At 44.4% G+C, this 18,897-nt stretch overlaps 2 protein-coding genes across 9 annotated transcripts in view; one reads left to right on the top strand and one right to left on the bottom strand.

Annotated features, from left to right (window-relative positions):
- TPGS2 (tubulin polyglutamylase complex subunit 2) overlaps window positions 1-1,935 on the bottom strand; it is a 28,715-nt gene extending 26,780 nt beyond the window's left edge. The window contains exon 1 of the mRNA XM_037902431.2: window positions 1,717-1,935. Coding sequence (XP_037758359.1) covers window positions 1,717-1,789 — 73 coding nt within the window. The 5' untranslated portion in view covers window positions 1,790-1,935. The remainder of the gene's footprint in view (window positions 1-1,716) is intronic.
- A 111-nt stretch (window positions 1,936-2,046) lies between these two features.
- The window catches only part of KIAA1328 (KIAA1328 ortholog), a 265,733-nt gene continuing 248,882 nt past the window's right edge, over window positions 2,047-18,897 (top strand). For 6 of the 8 annotated variants that reach the window (XM_037902428.2, XM_043547687.1, XM_037902429.2 and 3 more), the window contains exons 1-4: window positions 2,047-2,219; window positions 5,503-5,538; window positions 7,716-7,855; window positions 15,943-16,034. In XM_037902428.2, coding sequence (XP_037758356.1) covers window positions 2,168-2,219; window positions 5,503-5,538; window positions 7,716-7,855; window positions 15,943-16,034 — 320 coding nt within the window. In that variant the 5' untranslated portion in view covers window positions 2,047-2,167. Of the gene's footprint in view, window positions 2,220-5,445; window positions 5,539-6,796; window positions 6,907-7,715; window positions 7,856-15,942; window positions 16,035-18,897 lie in introns of all 8 variants that reach the window. The other 2 variants (XM_037902430.2, XM_037902425.2) reach the window with 2 other exon arrangements.

The following is an 18,897-nucleotide window of genomic DNA, read 5'->3' on the forward strand; positions in this document are numbered from 1 at the left end:
TCTTTTCCATTTATTTAGCACCTTTCATCTGAAAGGTTCCCAAACCACTTTACAAACTTTATAAGAGAGACTTGATCTAATGGTCTGAGCACAAGGTTGGGAGTTCGGAATTCCCACATTATAAATTATAATTCTTGCTCTGTTACGATTCCCCCTCTAGCCTTTGTCAAGTCACAAGTTCTCAGTAAAATGGGTTGAATAATGAAGTTCTTTCCTCACAGAGTGTTGTCGGTATTAAAGGGTGGTTTGGTGCTGAAAAGTGACTGTAAAAACCACATCATGGGTTCCAAGTTTTCTGTATTTTCAAATCAAGTGTGTTTACTTTACAAGCAAGAAAACGGATAGTTTTGTTCGGTTCTTTCTACCTGCCATCCCTGCAAATGGACTGGAGAACGAATCAAGGGTGTTTCCTTCCCAAGTGTCACCACCAGGCATATAGTTTCTGCAGGCTACATTAGGCCCTGAGTGAGAGGTGTGAAACCCCACTGCCCTCAAATTATAACCCCTGTTTCCAGTGATGGACAGTCTATTAGAACCCCAATAAATGATCCCAGTGGTTAGTTACCCTTACAGCTAAAAAGTTACACTTTCTTTCCAGTCTGAATTTGTCTAGCTACACCTTCCAGTCATTGGATCATGTTACACCTTTCTCTGCTTGACTAAAGAGCCCATTATTTGTTCCCCCACACAGGTTCGTATAAACTGTGATCAAGTCACCCCTTAAAGAGAAGGTTAAGCTAACCCCATGTTAAGTAACTTCACACCTTCTTGTCAACTGTCTAAATGGGCCATCTTGATTATCACTACAAAAGTTTTTTTCTCCTGCTGATAATAGCTCATCTTAATTAATTAGCCTCTTACAGTTGGTATGGCTACTTCCACCTTTTCATGTTCTCTGTATCTATCTATCTTCTTGCTATATGTTCCATTCTATGCATCCGATGAAGTGGGCTGTAGCCCACGAAAGCTTATGCTTTAATAAATTTGTTAGTCTCTAAGGTGCCGCAAGTCCTCCTGTTCTTTTTGCGGATACAGACTAATATGGCGGCTACTCTGAAACTTAAGCTAAACAGGTTGACCTCTTTGAGTCTCTCGCTATAAGGCAGGTTTTCCAATCCGCGAATCATCCTCGCGGCTCTTCTCTGACCCCTCTCCAATTTATCAACATCCTTCTTGAATGGTGGGCACCAGAACTGGACACAGTACTGCAGCAGCGGTAGACTAGCGTCTCGACCCCACTTTGAGATCCCCCTCTTTGTTCATCCCAGGGTGGCATTCGCTTTTCCGGCCACGGCCTCGCACTGGGAGCGAAGGGCGGATAGTGCCGGCCGCTCTCGGGTTTCGAACACAAGGCGTGAGCGCCAGCGTGAGCTCTCGGGGGCGGGGGCAGGGCCCGCCTGTTGCTCTGTGTCTGGGCCACGCCGGGCCCCAGCTGGGTTTCGCCGCTGACCCCAATAATAAGAGGCTGCGGGTATCGTGGCTGGCAGGCGGGCGGTGCCCACGTGTGGATCTGCCATGGAGCTTGCAGGCGGCCTGTGAGTCCCCCCACCAGCCCCCAGGTCGTTGCCACCATGGCAGGGCTACTCCGATGCCAGCCTGGCCACTGTTTCCCTGGCAACGCGCCAGGGCCGTTTCCATGCCAACACACCAGGGCCGTTTCCGTGCCAACGCGGCGACCCAGGCCCGCTCTAGGCCCTCGGCCGGCCCCTCACTCACCTAATATTCGGGTGACCCCCAGGGTGAGCCTGTCCAGAGAGGGCTTGAGGCTGCTGTAAGGCTTGTCCTCCATCCTCGGCACGCCCCTTGCCCAGCGCAACCCCCAGACAGAGAGAGGAGAATGAAGCTGATTTTGTCCCCGCTCGCGCCCTGTAGCGGAGTCTGCGCAGCCAGGAACTCTGGGAGCTGTAGTTTTCTTCCCAGTGGACCGACGGGCGGTTGGGAGCGGTGCCTCCTGGGATTTGGAGTTCGCTGAGGACCGCTTTCCCTGGACCAGAACGTGGGGAGAAATACAACTCCCAGAATGCACCGCTCTTCCGGGTAAGCGCACAGACTCGCCCCTGCCTTGGCTTCTCTCGGCGGTAGCAGGACCAAGCTGGGGTCGGGGAGCCAATGGGCTGCGAGCGCCGGGGGGCGGCGGGGGTACGCTGGGAGTGGCGGTTGTTTCAAGATGGCGGATGTGGGTGGTGGGGCTGGAGGAGTCGTTTACTGGAGCAGGGACAGTATCCTTCGCGGAGCGCTTAGGCGGCAGCGGCCGGGGGCTGGGCCGTGGGGGCAGAGCAGAGGCCGGGCGGGGCTGAGCCTGTAGGAGACAGGGGCGGGGGGGGGGGGGCTGAGCCTGTAGGAGACAGGGGCGTGGGGGGGGGGGGGGCTGAGCCTGTAGGAGACAGGGGCGTGGGGGGGGGGGGGGGCTGAGCCTGTAGGAGACAGGGGCGTGGGGGGGGGGGGGGGGGCTGAGCCTGTAGGAGACAGGGGGGGGGGGGGGGGGCTGAGCCTGTAGGAGACAGGGGCGTGGGGGGGGGGGCTGAGCCTGTAGGAGACAGGGGCGTTGGGGGGCGGGGGGGGCTGAGCCTGTAGGAGACAGGGGCGTTGGGGGGCGGGGGGGGCTGAGCCTGTAGGAGACAGGGGCGTTGGGGGGCGGGAGGGGCTGAGCCTGTAGGAGACAGGGGCGTGGGGGGGGGGGGCTGAGCCTGTAGGAGACAGGGGCGTGTGGGGGGGGGGCTGAGCCTGTAGGAGACAGGGGCGTGGGGGGGGGGCTGAGCCTGTAGGAGACAGGGGCGTGGGGGGGCGCTGAGCCTGTAGGAGACAGGGGCGTGGGGGGGGCGCTGAGCCTGTAGGAGACAGGGGCGTTGGGGGGGGGGGGGCGCTGAGCCTGTAGGAGACGGGGGCGTGGGGGGGGACGGGGGCGCTGAGCCTGTAGGAGACATGGGGGCTCGCGGCTCAACCTGTAGGATGGTCCAGTGGTTTGGATGTTAGCTTGTGGGAGACCTGGGTTCGATTCCCTGCTCTGCCACAAACATCCTTGGTAAAATGGGGATAACACTGGTGGGTGGGGGTGTGTGTGTGTGAGGATAAATACACTAGAGATTGTGAGAGGCTCAGCTACTATGGTGATGAGGGCCATATAAGTACCTAAGAAAGGAGACATAGAGGCTGAGGACCCTCCGCACATGGGGAGGTGTACACATATTGTGTGTGTTTGTGTGTAAAGACCCTGGGGTTGTTTCATCTCATGGGGAGGAAATATAGGGATCAACCTGCGCTGGGAAGAGTGTCCTGTCCCAGCCTGTCATATGTATGGATGGAGTTGGGGGAGAATCTCAGCTAAATGTGGCAGTGGGGGTGGGCATATATGTACACAGTTGTGCATTATCTCAGTGGGAGTTCATCTGAACTGTTCTGGGGACATTTGGTAGGGAACACACAGACTGGGAGGTGTCGTAGCTTGGAAGGGTGCTCCTTCTCTGTAATACAGTGAATGGCCCTTGGAGGTGGTTTTGCTGGCTCATGCACCATACCTAGTGCCACAGCACTGCTGCTTTATAGAAATGTTGGTTGTTGCCATGACATTGTTATTTTAGTCTAAGCTGTGCATGGTGGGGAAAAAGTTGTCCAGTGGGTATCTTGATCCCAGCAGTGGCTTCTTGGATCAAGATGGTATATAAGGATAGCAACTTCATGTCTCCCCTGCGGGCCACTGCATTCAGCATATGCAATTGCCTCCGTTTTACACAGCTCTCAGCAAGTTGCCAGCGTTACTGCTTATCTGGGCAGAGTTTATGCTTTGGTGTTGTAGCTGTGTTGGTCCCGGGATATTAGACAGACAAGGTGGGTGAGGTAACATCATTTATTGGGCCAACTTCTGTTGATGAGAGAGACAAGCTTTCAAGGTACACAGAGCTCTTCCTCAGGTCTGGGAATGAGAACGATTGTTTGTAAACTTTGCCCTGCAGTATTTGAGACCCAAACATTGCAGCCAAAGAATATGAAAGTGAGACAATTGAGGAACTGATGTAATTGAGTTTCATTGTCCATGACCAGAGAAATGCGAAAAAATAAACATCATAAATAGTGACACAAGTTGGACTCCTGCAATTCTTTCAGTCAAAGATAGGGTTAATAATTTATGCTGCAAACAAACATCTTTACCTCTGCTTACTGACGCTGTCTCTTTAGAGACAAGGTGGGTGTGGTAATGTCTTTTATTGGTCCAACTTCTGTTGGTGAGAAAGACAAGTTTTCGAGTTTACACAGAGCTTACACGTGACCTGAAGACGAGTGCTGTGTAAACTCAAAAGCTTGTGTCTCTCACCAATAGAAATTGGTTCAAAGAAAGCTGTTACCTCACCCACCTTGTCTCTTTAATATCCTGGAACTGACACGGCTACAAGAAAACTGCATACTGTCTCTTTAAAGAAGAGACTCTAAAGGCCACTCCCTGCTCTGGATTCTGCTGTTTTTTGTGCTCTTCTCTTTAGACTAATTTATGCGGGGCAGAGGTTTTGGCTCTGTAGGCACTACTGTAATATAAATAATATGTTGCCCAGTACCAGGTGCTTTTAGAGGGCTAGATATAGTAAATTGTATTTATGATTGTGACAACCAGTTATTTGAACGTTTCTGAAATAGCTTTCTTCACAAATAACTGCCTGAAACCAAATCTTGATCTGCCTCAACAAATACATGAAAAGTCCCCAGACGGTTAACTTTCATCTGTCCTGTGAGGAAAGATCAGCTGAAAATGACCAACTTCCTTTTAAATCTTTGTTTCCTTTTAGCTTAATGGTCTTAATCAAGTACCTTGTGCACTGTGTAGTCTGTTGTGGTATGTGGTTCAGTGTCAGTGTGACTATATACAGAAGTCTCAGCAATTTGCCTTCCCTGTCTGTCCCCAAGAGATTCCTTATATAATGTTAACTTAGTCTAATTCAAATAAATGTTGTGTTGCTTTATTACCTTAATACTCGGAGTTGCAACTGGGGCTGGTCCCATGAATCTTTTGTAAAGATGACCTCTGAGATCTTTAGATGAAAGCTAGTACTGTACATACAAAGAAAAGGAGTACTTGTGGCGCCTTAGAGACTAACAAATTTATTGGAGCATAAGCTTTTGTGAGCTACAGCTCACTTCATCGGTATGCATCCGATGAAGTGAGCTGTAGCTCACGAAAGCTTATGCTCTAATAAATTTGTTAGTCTCTAAGGTGCCACAAGTACTCCTTTTCTTTTTACGGATACAGACTAACACGGCTGCTACTCTGAATACTGTACATACAGAGTGCATATGTTAGTACGTGTCTTTTGAAGTCTGTGTTCGTGTTTTGTTCTGGTCAAGTTTGTCATGCCTTAGATGCTTTCTAAATGGTGGAGAACCATAAATGGCACCGGGTCAACAATCTTTTTTGCAAATCACAGATTTAAAGGCGCATTTTCGTATTTCTTTTTGTAGATCTCAGCTTGGACTTTTTCTCTTTGATTTGTTTTCCTTTAATGAAATTGCATACAGTTTCTGATGAAGAACAGCCAATGGTGTACGTGCCAGGTATGACGTCCTAGTAGTTGTAAATGACACATTGTCCAGTGAAACATTGCCGTGATTTTTCAGTTTTGTATTTTTCAGTTGCACATGAGACGTAGAGCCTGCTTGTGTTGGGACATAAAGGATTATAGTAGAGGATCTATGGCTCACTGATTATAAAAGTATACAGTGGAAGATTAATTGTTTTAGGGACCCATTCCGACGTAGTCATACAGCACAGTTCTGGCTAATCTGTGGTGCAGGCTGAATCTTAATTGTGTCCCTGTTAAAAAAGTGAACATCTCTAAATGCTTGAACATCTCTTAGCGAGGTTTGGGGCAAGATAAATTAAATGCAGATAGATCCAGTCTATAGTAAAAGATGGAACTGTTCTACATTTAGTTTAGATGACAGTATTAATTGTCCCAGAATTTATAATAATGTTAACTGTTTTCAAACACAGAGCCTTAAAACAAGTAATAACAAGGTTGTGTCCTTGCCTGATCCTAAAAAATATGCCTGTAACACATAACATGAGTGAGGTAGGTGTGTGTTTACAGAATTGGGCTGCAAACTGCATTGAGAAACCATGTGATCTAGGTTGACTTTTTTTTTAATAAAACCCTGGTTATGCAAGGTAGAGGCCCTGTGCTACGGCTGAGTTAAAACATGGCTGAATGTGATTGTAGCTAGTATGGTTCAAGCCCAGGTGGTGACGGGGCCTAACAGTCTGTGATGTGGAAAGGAAAGTTTATGATTTAGGATAACTTTCTGGATTTACAGTGGAAATAGTTCATAATGCAAAACCAAAAAATATCAGACAACTTTAGGAACTCTGTCCGCTCTAAATGGGGTGAGGAGTGGGATGGGAGAGGGGGATGGGAAAGCTTCTAAACAAGTTTTCTCTTTTTAATTACTGATTCACTTTTTTGAAATCTCCATACAAAAAATAAATGTACCAAGTTTGCTAATTTAAGTGAGAAATATTAAAACTTCCTGGTACCTCTAAACAGTGATAAAAATTTGGTTCTTAGGGCTCTGAAGACCTTGTCTTCGTTGGAATGGTCAGAGCTTACTACATAGTCATTGGCAGTGGAGATGAACTAATGTTAGCAATGGTGAGAGATTTTTTTACAAAATCTCTGTAGTGTTCACACAGTAATCAGGGTGCTAGCCTAGGACTTTGGAGGCCTGGGTTCAGTTCCTTGTTCTGCTACAGATTTCCTTTGTGGCCCTGGGCAAGTCATTTAGCCTCTCTGTGCCTTGGTTCTCCATCTTTCAGGTGTGGTTAATGCACTTCCCTACCTCTCAAGGGTGTTGTGAGGATAAATACGTTAAAGATTGTGAAGCATTTTGAGATGCGCTGATGAAAAGCTCCCAGATAAGAGCCAGGTATTGTGGTTACCCATAAGTTTGACATGAGGAACAAACAGCTTTAATCTTGGGCAAAAATATACAGCAACAGTATATATGTTGGCTTGGTAGAATTCATTTTTTTAAAAATAATTTTAGATGGATAATATCAATGTTTATTTTTAAGCAGTTTTAGATTTTTATTGATTTTTAAATTTTCGGAGTTGTGAGTAATTATGGAGGGGTCAGACACTAGTTAATGACAGATGCTGAGATTCGAAAAGTTAGTTTTATAATTGTTAAAACACAAATTGTCAACATTCCGTGTCAAAATATAGGAAGTAAATACCTTAAATCAAACTCTGAGTTTTCAAGCAGCATTTATTTTTACTTAACCTCTCTGTACGTTTTGATTATTGTCAATGGAAATATTTTTTCGTTTTTTGTGTGTGTGTATGGTGAAATTGACATTTACCAATTAAAAAATCGAATCCTTCCAAGACTAAATATCTGTAAAATGTGAAACATCAAAATGTCACGTGAGCGGTGGTGACATTAGCCTTATTTATGATGCCTAATTAGTCCTTATTTACAGTGTTATTACAGAAGGTCCTTTGGTTTATGCTTTCGTTTGTGCAGTTATAGGACAGAACTAGTAGGTGTGTCCAAGTCCATAGGTTATTTTGGGAGCATTTGCAGAGTTTATTTTGAAGTATGTGTGATAGGCTCCAGCTAGTGCTATCCATCTCTTTAGGCTAATTCCGTATTCATCTAAATATTTTGCGTGGGGGGCTTGTAAGAGCAAACTAAGTATCTCCTCTCAATGTCTGTTTGTTTTCCTTCTATAGGAATTTCTGCAGAAGGAAATTTAAGAACAAGACATGTGGTAAAGGGTCGAAAAAGCGAAGCTAAGCTGAAGGTCCCTGGAGCTGCTTCTTCTGTTTCCATGGATCCCCTTAGAAGCACAGGAGACCCACCAGGGCAGCAGGTCAGCAAGCATGAACTTTTCTTATTCTGAAGCGTTCAGACAAATAGTAGAAAAAGTTGTAGATAATCATTACTTATCACTGACTTTTACACCATTGCAAACTTGCATGATGGCTAGCAGGCAGCAATAGAAATGAAGTCTCTTCCTAGAGGGGCCTGCAGTCTAAAGACAGGGCAAATATATGATATGAATAGAGTGCAAGTTGGACTGCATTCAACATGTGTTGTTATTCCCATACAGTTCTATGTATAGTAAATCTTTGGTTAGCTATGAAATAAGCTATAAAGCACCCAGAAGACATGAGAGGAAATAGTGATCCAATCTAGTCAGTTGGTTTCACTTCTCAAACAGTATCTTTAAACTTTTCTTATTTCCTATTTTAAATTAAAGACCTACTAGGTCACCTACATTATTCCCCTGCCAGTAGAAGATTGTTTCCTACAGTATATTGCAAGACAAGTTCCAAAGCAGTGGGACTTCCCTTGTGAGACTATCCCATAGTCTAATAGACTTCACCATTCAGAACTCTCTGGTGAGATGTGTTCACCTGTGGAACATTGATAGTAATATTTTATTTAATGCCTCCTTTATCAGTCACTAATATCCTCCCTGTCACTTAGATCTGGGATCTAGCCATTATACTTTACTCTCTACATCCACGCATTGTCTAAATCTTGTCATTTCTTTCTGCACAATATCTTTAAGATCCTGCATTCCCACTACCTCACAGTTAAACTCTCATCTAGGCCTTCATTGTCTTGTGTTTTGACTACTACGTCCCCCTCCTCCTGTGTCCTTAACAAATGCCACCTTGCCCCACTTATGTCCATTCAAAATGCTATTGCAGAGATTGTTTTGCTGGCTCACTGCTTCAACCACATTCCCCCTCCCCCTTTGCATCCCTCTAGTGGCTCAGTCTTTTCCACATCAAATGATAACTAAGGCTAAAAATTTTTCACTGTTATTTTTAGTAAAAGTCATGAACAGGTCACAGGCAATAAACAAAAATTCACAGAACCTGTGACCTGTTCGTTACTTTACTAAAAATAACCGGGGACAGGGCTAGGTAGGGGGAAGAAGTGGAGTCCCATGGGGGGAGGGACTGACAGGCCGAGCCACCCACCATGGCAGGGGGCATAGCCCTGACTCCAGTGGCTGCAGCGGCGGGCACAGCCATGGGGGACACGGAGAGCTGGCCCAGCTGTGGGGCAGGAGCGTGCGGCCCAGCTGAAGCCCCTGCCAAGCCCCGGCTACTGCGAGCAGGGGTGACGCATACATACATTGGCCTGGGAAGCCGCAGGGGGGCAGCCCAGCCAAACGCAGGACGCTGCGGGGCTTTGGCGCGTGGCCCCGGCTACAGCCCATGGGACGCCGCAGGGCTGGGTGCATGGCCCGGGCTGCAGCCCCCAGCCTGGCTGCGGCCCCCAGAGGAAGCCGCGGGGCTGGGGCTGCAGGGTCCTTGTTCCAGCTAGCCCCGTTGTAGGACACAGTCCCGCCGCCTCCTCCTGAAGCCCTAGAAGTCACGGAGGTTCAGCAAAGTCACGTAATCCGTGACTGCCATGACTAAATCGTAGCCTTAATAATAACTACTTGTTTTACCTTTAAGGCCCTTCATGACCTATCCCCACCCTACTTATCACTACTTATATGCATTTGAGCTTTTAACTCCTGCCTGCACTCTGCCAGTGATGCCAGTCTTGACTGCCCAGTTTTCCAACAAGCACTTTGGTGCTTTCTCCCATGCTTCCCCTTATACATGGAAGCTGCTTTCGATAAACACACACAAGGTGAGCTTGTTCTTCAAATCCCTCCTTAAAACTCTCCCCTGCTGTGTTTCTACAGAATGCTTGACAACAGTTAGGCAGCTGCTGTGCTGTGACCATTGCTTCTTGTATTGTCCATAAGTCTCACCTTGTGTTTTTCATCTTATGCTTAGATTGTGAATTGTTTGGGGTGGGATTGTCTTTTTGTTGTGTTATACAGCTTGTAGCGCTGATCGGCCTTGACCCCGCCCTTGAGCCTCCTAGCTGTTCCCACTATATAAATAATAATAATAAAGAGGGATGGAAACTAGGTCATAATCTTTTTGCAGTGGGCTCTCTTGTTGTCTTGCCTTGGAGAATCCTTATGGAGACGTAACAGTTCAGGCTTACCCTTTCCATGATAAAGGAAAAAGAAATCTCATGATATTTTACTTGCTACAGTCAGGTGAAGTTTTGCAAGGTTTCTTTGCTCCTAGAGTCACGATGGCCACTGCCCGTTGCGTCAGAGGTATTAAGTATCGAAGGAAGAACTGACCCCTTTACTTTGTTATATTTCAGTTACAGCTAGTCAGAGGTGAGATGCCAGAACACTGCATTGAAAAAAATGAATTGTGTTCCCCTCTAATATGAATCCTAGCAGAGTTGACTTGGTCTTTCATCATTCACATATCTGAGTATTCATAGCAGATCTAGGTATTCATAGCAAATATGATGGTGTATGGGCATGTTTTTATGAAGGGCTTTGGAATTTTGGGGGATGAAAGATGCTGTATAAATGCAAAATACTAGCCTAAGGCCATGTTTTGCCCTGACTGATTCAATAGGGTTGGACAAGATGTAAACCTGGGTAGAACTTGGCCTGTATTTTCATTTGTGTGTGGAGACAATGGCCTTCTCATTCTCTTTTTAAAGGGTAGTTATACTGTTAAGAATTCTGGACCTTGATGTGTGTTGAGGTACAAATCTGAGGTGTGGACTATGAATGTGCAAAGACAAGCTTGTCTGGCTCCTTCTTCATCCCCTAAATCCACCTGTGTCGCTGCAAGCAGTGCAGTTTATGTGGGCTTGGGGGATGCCTTCATGGTCTGTGCCACGCTGTGGAGTAGGGTTGCCAACTGTCTAATCACACAAATCCAAACACCCTTGCCCTGCCCCTTCCCCAAGGCCACATCTCTACCCCGCCCCTTCTCTGAGACCCCACCCACTGCTCACTGTATCCCCCTCCCTCTGTCACTCGCTCTCCCTCACCCTCCCTCACTTTCACCAGGCTGAGGCAGGGATTTGGGGTGCAGGAGGGGGTGCAGGGTGCAAGCTCTTGGAGGGAGTTTGGGTACAGGCTCTGGGCTGGGGCAGGGGGTTGGGGTGCAGGAGGGGGTGAGGGGCGCGGGCTCCAGCTGGGCGGGGCTTACCTCAGGTGGCTCCCAAAAGCGACAGCCCATCCCTCTGGCAGCAGCTCCTAGGCGGGGTTGATCAGGGGGTCTCCGTGTGCTGCCCCTGCCCACAGGCACCGCCCCCGCAGCTCCCATTGGCCGCAGTTCCTAGCCATTGGGCGCTGCGGAGTTTGCACTCGGGTCGGGGGCAGCGCATGGAGACCCTCTGCCCCCTCCCCAGGGGTTGCAGGGGTGTGCTGGCTGCTTCCGGGAGCGGTGCGGAGCCAGGATAAGTAGGGAGCCTGCCTAAGCCCTGCTGGACTTTTAGCGCCTAAAGTCTCCTGTTTTGGCTTCAGTAGCCTCTGGGAGATAGAGCCTGATTCTGGGAGACTCCTGGCAACCTTACTGTGGGGTAGTCAGATCAAAGGAACCTGCAGCCTGAAACTCAAAGTTTTAACAAAGGAAACATATTTAATTTAAATAAAAATTAAAAGGCTATGAATGAGGGTCATTTTAGAGCTTAGGGTGTGGAATAACATAACTCTGCATAAGAACATCGCCTGTCTTTCTATTAGGCTACTTACAGTAATTGTTTTATTAGCTTTTGAACACTGGTTTGAAACAATCTGAAGATTGAAGGGCATGTTTTCTCCTTGGTGTGTACACTTAACTCCCATTACTGCTAACAAGGAGACAGAGAAGCATTCACTGTCCGGGAAGGTTAAACTTGTTATTGTTTGCTTCATACTTTCAACACTTATTCTGTCTTGTACTTTGTAGTAAATTTGCCCCAGTTTAATTGTGAGGTCTTTGAGGGTGGGATTATTAAGTACAGTGTACGCTTAGTAACACCCATAATTCACAGATGTATAGATTTCAAGGCCAGAAAGGACCACTGTGATCATCTGGCCTGACCTGTATTGCAGAGGCCATAGACCTGCTCTCATTTAAAAGGAATCATTCTGGACAAGATCTTTTTAGCAAAAACATCCAATCTTGATTTAAAAATAGTCAGTGATGGGGAATCCACCATGACACTTGGCAATGTTCTCTCTAATTTTTTCTATCCATGTGTGGAATGAATTTTGTTATGTGCACCGATATCGAGGTCATGTGTGCCACCAGTAGAAAGAAAAAACCATAATATAGATTTTTAAAAAGTTACCACAGGGATAATTACTTCAGCTAGGACAGGCTAGGCATTTTAGAACTCACTGTTCAAAGAATTAAATTTATGAAAGGCGTAGACCAGTCCAGAAACTAAAATAACAGCACTTTGAAAGAATAAAATTACAGAGAATTTATATACATTGCAGGAAGTACCAAGAAGTAACAACAACAACACAAGTATGTGTTGGGAGGTGAGTGAGTGAGAGAGAGAGCGCGCGAGCTAGCTAGCTGCTGGGGAGACCGTGTGCTGCCTCTTTAAGGCACTTACTCACCAGAAGGCTCCTTCAGGCCGTAGCAGCTCTCCTGCTCCTGAACCCTGACCCCCCTCCCCTGCTCTGCAGAGATGGGGTACATGGGTGGGGGGAGGGGGACACCGTGATATCAGCGCCCCCGTCTGTCCCTGTTCCGCACAGCAAGCGGGAGGGTCCCGGGAGCAGCTGACCAAAGGCTCCAAGGCAGAGGGCAGGAGCAACATGGCTGCAGAGTAGCACGGGGCGGGACACCTGAACACGTGCTGCTGGATGTGTGCGGCTCTGCTAATGAAATGCGTGGCACTTGATTCAGTTCTGGGCGGCCATGTGACCTCGCAGCATAGAGGGAACACAGACCCTTGGTAAATCGTTCCAATGATTGAATAGTGTTGTCAAAAATACATGCCTTCTTTCCAGTCTAAATTTTGTCTAGTTTCAACTTCCAGCCATTGGATTGTTTTATACCTTTCTCTCTTAGATTGGAGATCCTATTAAATATTTCCCCCCCATGTAGGTACTTATAGTCTGAAATCAACTCAACCATTAACCTTCTCTTTAACTAAAATTAATTGAGCTCCTTGAGTCTGTCACTATAAAGCATGTTTTCTAATCCTTGAATAATTCTCGTGGCTCTTCTCTGAACCCTCTCTAATTTATCTACATTCTTCCTGAATTGTGGGCCCCAGAACTAGACAAAGCATTGTGGGCCCCAGAACTAGATAAAACCGTGGTCACACCAGTGCAAAATACAGAGGTCAAACCACCTCTGTACTCCTACTCTAGAATTCCCATGTTTATGCATCCAAGGATCACGTTAGTCCCTTTGGCCACACAGTCACACCGGGAGCTCATGTTCAGCTGGTTATCTACCATGAGCCCCAAAACTTTTTCAGATTAGCTTCTTCCCAGGATAAAGTTCCCCATCTTGTACGTATCGTCCACGTTCTTTGTTCCCAGATTATACATTTAGCCTTATTAAAATGCATGTTCTTTGCTTTTGCCCAGTTTACCAAGCATTCCAGATCGTTCTGAATCAGTGACCTGTTCTCCATTATTTACCACTTCTCCAATGTTTGTGTCATCTGAAGACTTTATCAGTGATGATTTTGTTTTCTTCCAGGTCATTAATAAAAATGTTAAATAGCATAGAGCCCAAGAACCAATCCCTGTGGGATAACATTAGAAACTCACCCATTCAATGGTGATTCCCTGTTTACAGTTACATTTTGAGACCATGCGTGCCATGTTATTTTTATACCTTTTTGGTTTTCAGTCAAAATATCATGCCTTACAGAAGTCCAGATATATTACATCAACACTATTACCTTTATTAACCAAATTTGTAATCTCATAAAAAAAAAAATCAAGTTAGTTAGACAGGATCTTTTCTCAGAATAAACCCATGTTGATTGGCATTAATTATATTACCCTCTAGTTATTTATTAATTGAGTCCTGTTTCAGCCATCCATTATCCTTCTGGGATCGATGTCAGACTAACAGACCTATAATTTTCCAGATCATCCTATTTACCCTTTTTAAATACACCTCTGCCCAGATATAACACTGTCTTCGGGAGCCAAAAAATCTTACCGCGTTATAGGTGAAACCGCGTTATATCGAACTTGCTTTGATCCACAGGAGTGCGCAGCCCCCCTCGCCCCCAGAGCGCTGCTTTACCGCGTTATATCCGAATTCGTGTTATATCGGGTCGTGTTATATTGGGGTAGAGGTGTATTGGCACAACATTAGCTTTCTTCCAGTCTTCTGGAACTTTCCCAGTGCTCCAAGACTTGTTGAAAATCAACACTAGCAATCCAGCAAGCTCCCTCAGGCAGCTTTTTAAAAACTCTCAGATGCAAGTTATCTGGGTCTGCTGGTTTAAAATTGTCTAACTGTAGTAGCTGCTATTTAACATCCTCCTGAGATACTAGTAGAATGGAAAGAATGTTATGTTATATGATGTGACTACATCATCTGATGATGATCAAGGTTTAGAGCTCTCCAGTCTTCTACTCAAGCATATAGGAACTTGCAGGTTTTATTACATGTATGTAAAGATCTAGCACATTGAAAACACGTTCTTGAGTATTTGCCATTACTTACACTTAGTTTGATTTCTATTTTATTACTACCAAATTCTCGGCGTAAATAATTTGGATTAAAAATAATACAATCTCCACCTCCTCTTTGGATCGCTTTCTATTCCATATAGATTCTTATAGTGAGCTCATCACTGTAGTATGAGAATGCCTGGCACAGGCCTTGGATAACTCAATCACTAGCTGTATAAAGTTGTTCTTTTACTAAGTAAGGGCAAACTTGGAGTTCAGTGGAAGAACCCATGGAAATATCCACAATTATATGCAGGCTTTGCAGAATTCAATTTTTTTAAAAAAAATAATTTTGAGGGATAGTGTCTCTCTTTAAGCACTTATTTAGATTTTTACAATTTAATATTCAGTTGTGGGAAATTATGTACGGGTCAGACAATAATTATTTAATGACAGCAGATGTTGAGAATCAAAAAGTTAGTTTTATAATTGTTAAAGTACAAAGTGGCAACCTCACATGTCAATATACAAAGTAGATACCCTTAAATCAAACTGTAAGTTCTCAAATGATGTTTTCCTTGCCTATCTGTAAATTTTGATAATCGGAAATATTTTTTCATTGGTTTATATATGCATGGTGAAATCAACATTTACCAGTAATAATCTAATCCTTCCAAGCCTAATTATATGCAATGACAATAATAGTGATATGCTAAGAATGGAGTTTTAAACTATAAACTGTGTATGCCCTCTGGTGGACATGGATACCAATTGCATCCGTTTATTTAGATGAAATATAGGCGTGGACTGTCTCAGAAAGAAGATGAAAGCATGGTAGATTAGATTTAAAAATTATTCTTGTTTGTGGGGCAAGGTTGGCAGCGATTGAGAAGCAGTTGAGTATAGTGTAGATTTTAAATCTAATAAAGAATTAACACTGGCTAGTGGAGTGGTGATAACTCAGTTTGGTGTGTGTTTCTAAATAAACAAAACACAATGGAGCTAACAAGATACCTATCCTGATATCACCCTGATCACTGCTTGTATGTTGCATTCCTGTTGCTCTCTCTGACTCCTGTGTATAGCCACACAATGAGTTCCTGATTTTGATCAGTCATTTTGAGTGCAATCACAATACAAATATAATCCTAGATTTGTAGGCCACAGGGGACCATTTTGATTATCTAATTGAATCTCCTGCATAATGGGAGCCAGAGAACTTTGCGGAGCAAACCCTGAATTGAGCCCAGTAACTTGTGGTTGAATTAGAGCATGTCTTTTTTTAGAAGAATCCACCACAAAATGTGGTAAATTGTTCCAATGTTTAATTACCCTTAAAGTTAAAAATAGGCACTGCATTTCCAGTCTGAGTTTGTTAGCATCATTTTCTAACCATTACATCCTGAAATGCTTTTAATAGCTTCAGAAATACTTGTTCTGTATAAACTATTGCATTTTAAAATGCAGATTTTACTTTTCAGGTCACTAATGGAGGAGTGAAGAGTGCTTCTTTAAAGGATTTATGTCCCGAGGACAAGAGACGCATTGCGAACTTAATTAAAGAACTTGCCAGGTGAGAAGCTTCACCTGAAAATGCATTATGTTTAGGGAGCGTCATTCTTTGAGTTCATGCCAAACATCTTAGAACTTCATCTTTATTAAACAGACATAAGCATAAAGTGATTGCTCTTGCTGGAAGAGACTTCAGCAAGCAGGAGACGCAGTAATGTTCCCTTACTCCCCTGACCAAAAAAAAAGATAGGTGGCACTGAGCTATTAGGCCTTCACCCTGCAAACTGCAGGAGCCTATTCACACAGAGCTAGTTACAGGATCATGGCCTTAGTTGCAACAAGGGCTCTTTCCTCTTGTGTGTAAAAGAAAATATTAAATTGTTTCAGTTATTTCCTTTGTTTTTTGAAATCACAAACTTTGCTGGTATGAAACTTTGCAGTGCTCATCTGCCAGAGGAGCAAGTTCTAAGAGAACTACGATTTAGAGGTAGGACCATAAGCTTTCGTGGGTATCCACTTCTTCAGAAACATGAAGTGAAAATTACAGATGCAGGCATAAATATCCTGGCACATGAAGAGAAGGGGAGTTACCTTACAGGTGGAGAACCAGTGTTGACAATTCAGTCAGGGTGGATGTGGTCCACTCCCAATAATTGATGAGGAGGTGTCAATACCAAGAGAGAAAATTGCTTTTGTAGTGAGCTAGCCACTCCCAGTCCCTATTCAAGCCCAAACTAATGGTGTTAAGTTTGCAAATGAATTGTAGCTCTGCAGTTTCTCTTTGAAGTCTGTTTTTGGAGTTTTTTCTTTGCAAGATGGCTATTTTTAAATCTGTTATAGAATGTCCAGGGAGATTGAAGTGTTCTCCTATTGGCTTTTGTATGTTACCGTTCCTGATGTCTGATTTGTGTCCATTTATTCTTTTATGTAGAGACTGTCCAGTTTGGCCAATTTACGTGGCAGAGGGGCATTTCTGGCACATGATGGCATATATCACATAAGTAGATGTGCAGGTGAATGAGCCCCTGATGGTTTGGCTCACGTGGTTGGGTCCTCTGATGGTGTTGCTAGAGTAGATATGGGGACAGAGTAGGCAATGGGGTTTGTTACAGGGATTGGTTCCTGGGTTAGTGTTGCTGTGGTGTGGTGTGTAGTTGCTGGTGAGTATTTGCTTCAGGCTGGGAGGACTGTCTGTAAGCGAGGACTGGACTGCCTCCCAAGGTCTGTGAGAGCGAGGGATCGTTTCCCAGGATAGGTTGTAGATCGTTGATGTGCTAGAAAGGTTTTAGCTGGGGGCTGTACATGATGGCCAGTGGTGTTCTGTTGTTTTCCTTGTTGGGCCTGTCCTGTAGTAGGTGACTTCTGGGTACCCGTCTCGCTCTGTCAGTCTGTTTCCTCACTTCCCCAGGTGGGTATTGTAGTTTTAAGAATACTTGATAAAGATCTTGTAGGTGTTTGTCTTTGTCTGAGGGGTTGGAGCAAATGCGGTTGTATCTTAGCATTTGGCTGTAGACAATGGATCGTACGATGTGTCCTGGATGGAAGCTGGAGGCATGTAGGTAAGTACAGCGGTCAGTAGGTTTCTGGTATAGGGTGGTGGTTATGTGACCATCGCTGTACTGTGCAAATAAGCAATCTGTCTCACCTCTTACATGTTTTAACTTCCCTCCCACCGTGATCGAAAAAAATTGGAGTCTCCTCACCACACAAAGATGAAAAATGAAATGAAAGACCTGAGGAGTCACCCTGTTCTAGTTTCCATTTAAAAAGGAGGGAAAGAACATTTGGTAATGTTATGTTACGCTAAAATTTAAGATGGACCTTGTTTCTTCCATGTATTAAAGGCAGTTGGTGATGATCACCAGCATTGCATACTTATAACCTTTCAGAAGTTTTACTGAGTACCTGCTTGTTTGCTCTTGATGGTAAAACAAAAAAAATTTGGATTTTTTTGCTGTGTAAGCTCTCTAGGGCAGGGTCCATGTGTTTGTATTGCCCAAAGCACCATTGCGCCTTAATCCCGATTGAGCCTCAAGCTGCTACCATAACATAAATATTAAAGAATAACACTGAGAAGATCATAATCACTTTACTTGGTGTTTAGCATCCACGTGTGCTCAGTGGAGAGGTCTGTTGCTAGTGAATCCCAGGTACTTGACTTTCCCTAGGAAGCTTATTTTTCTGTCAGATGGTAATATAGATTGTTTATTTAGAACCTGACTGTTCCCATTATAAGGTCTTATTTTTCCTAAATTAACTATTTAAAAACCCCACAGATTTTATCCCCTCCATTAACACTTCAGATTAAAACACATACTGCATGGGACTCTAAATGTGCATAAGTTACCTGACTGTTTGAACAAGTGCACCATTTTTTACACAATCTTCATTATAGGGCATGCATTCTTTTGGAAATCCTAGTTGACGATAAGATGGTGCTTACACTGTCAAAGACTTCATAATACAAAAAGGTTCACTCTTTTTTCAATTTAAAAAAAAAAAAAAAAACCCTTTAGAAAGTTTATCCTGGAATCTGCTCCTTACCTAATTGTATGTTTCAGTTGGGTGTTCTCACTGGGCTGCTGGCATTTTTTCATAGTATTCTATTTCTTTTTTTCAAGAAAAGAACACTTTGTAAAATTTCTTGCATTCTTCGAGGTGAAAGATGGTGTCCAAAATACAAAGTCATATTTTAGCCTAAACATTTTTACATGTACCTACAAATTCTAAAAAACTTCAGGTGTTTTTAACCATAGATTTCAAAATGCTTTGCAAAAGTGAGCAAGCATCATTAGCCTTATTTTCTCATATAGAGAAACTGAGGCACAGAGATGAAGTGATGTCACCCAGTAAATCAGTGATGCAGCTAGGAATGTTGTGTCTCTTGATTTATTCTCATCATCCACTGGAAAACTTTACCTGCT

The sequence above is a fragment of the Chelonia mydas genome, chromosome 5 (assembly GCF_015237465.2).
Source record: "Chelonia mydas isolate rCheMyd1 chromosome 5, rCheMyd1.pri.v2, whole genome shotgun sequence".
Taxonomy (NCBI): domain Eukaryota; kingdom Metazoa; phylum Chordata; order Testudines; family Cheloniidae; genus Chelonia; species Chelonia mydas.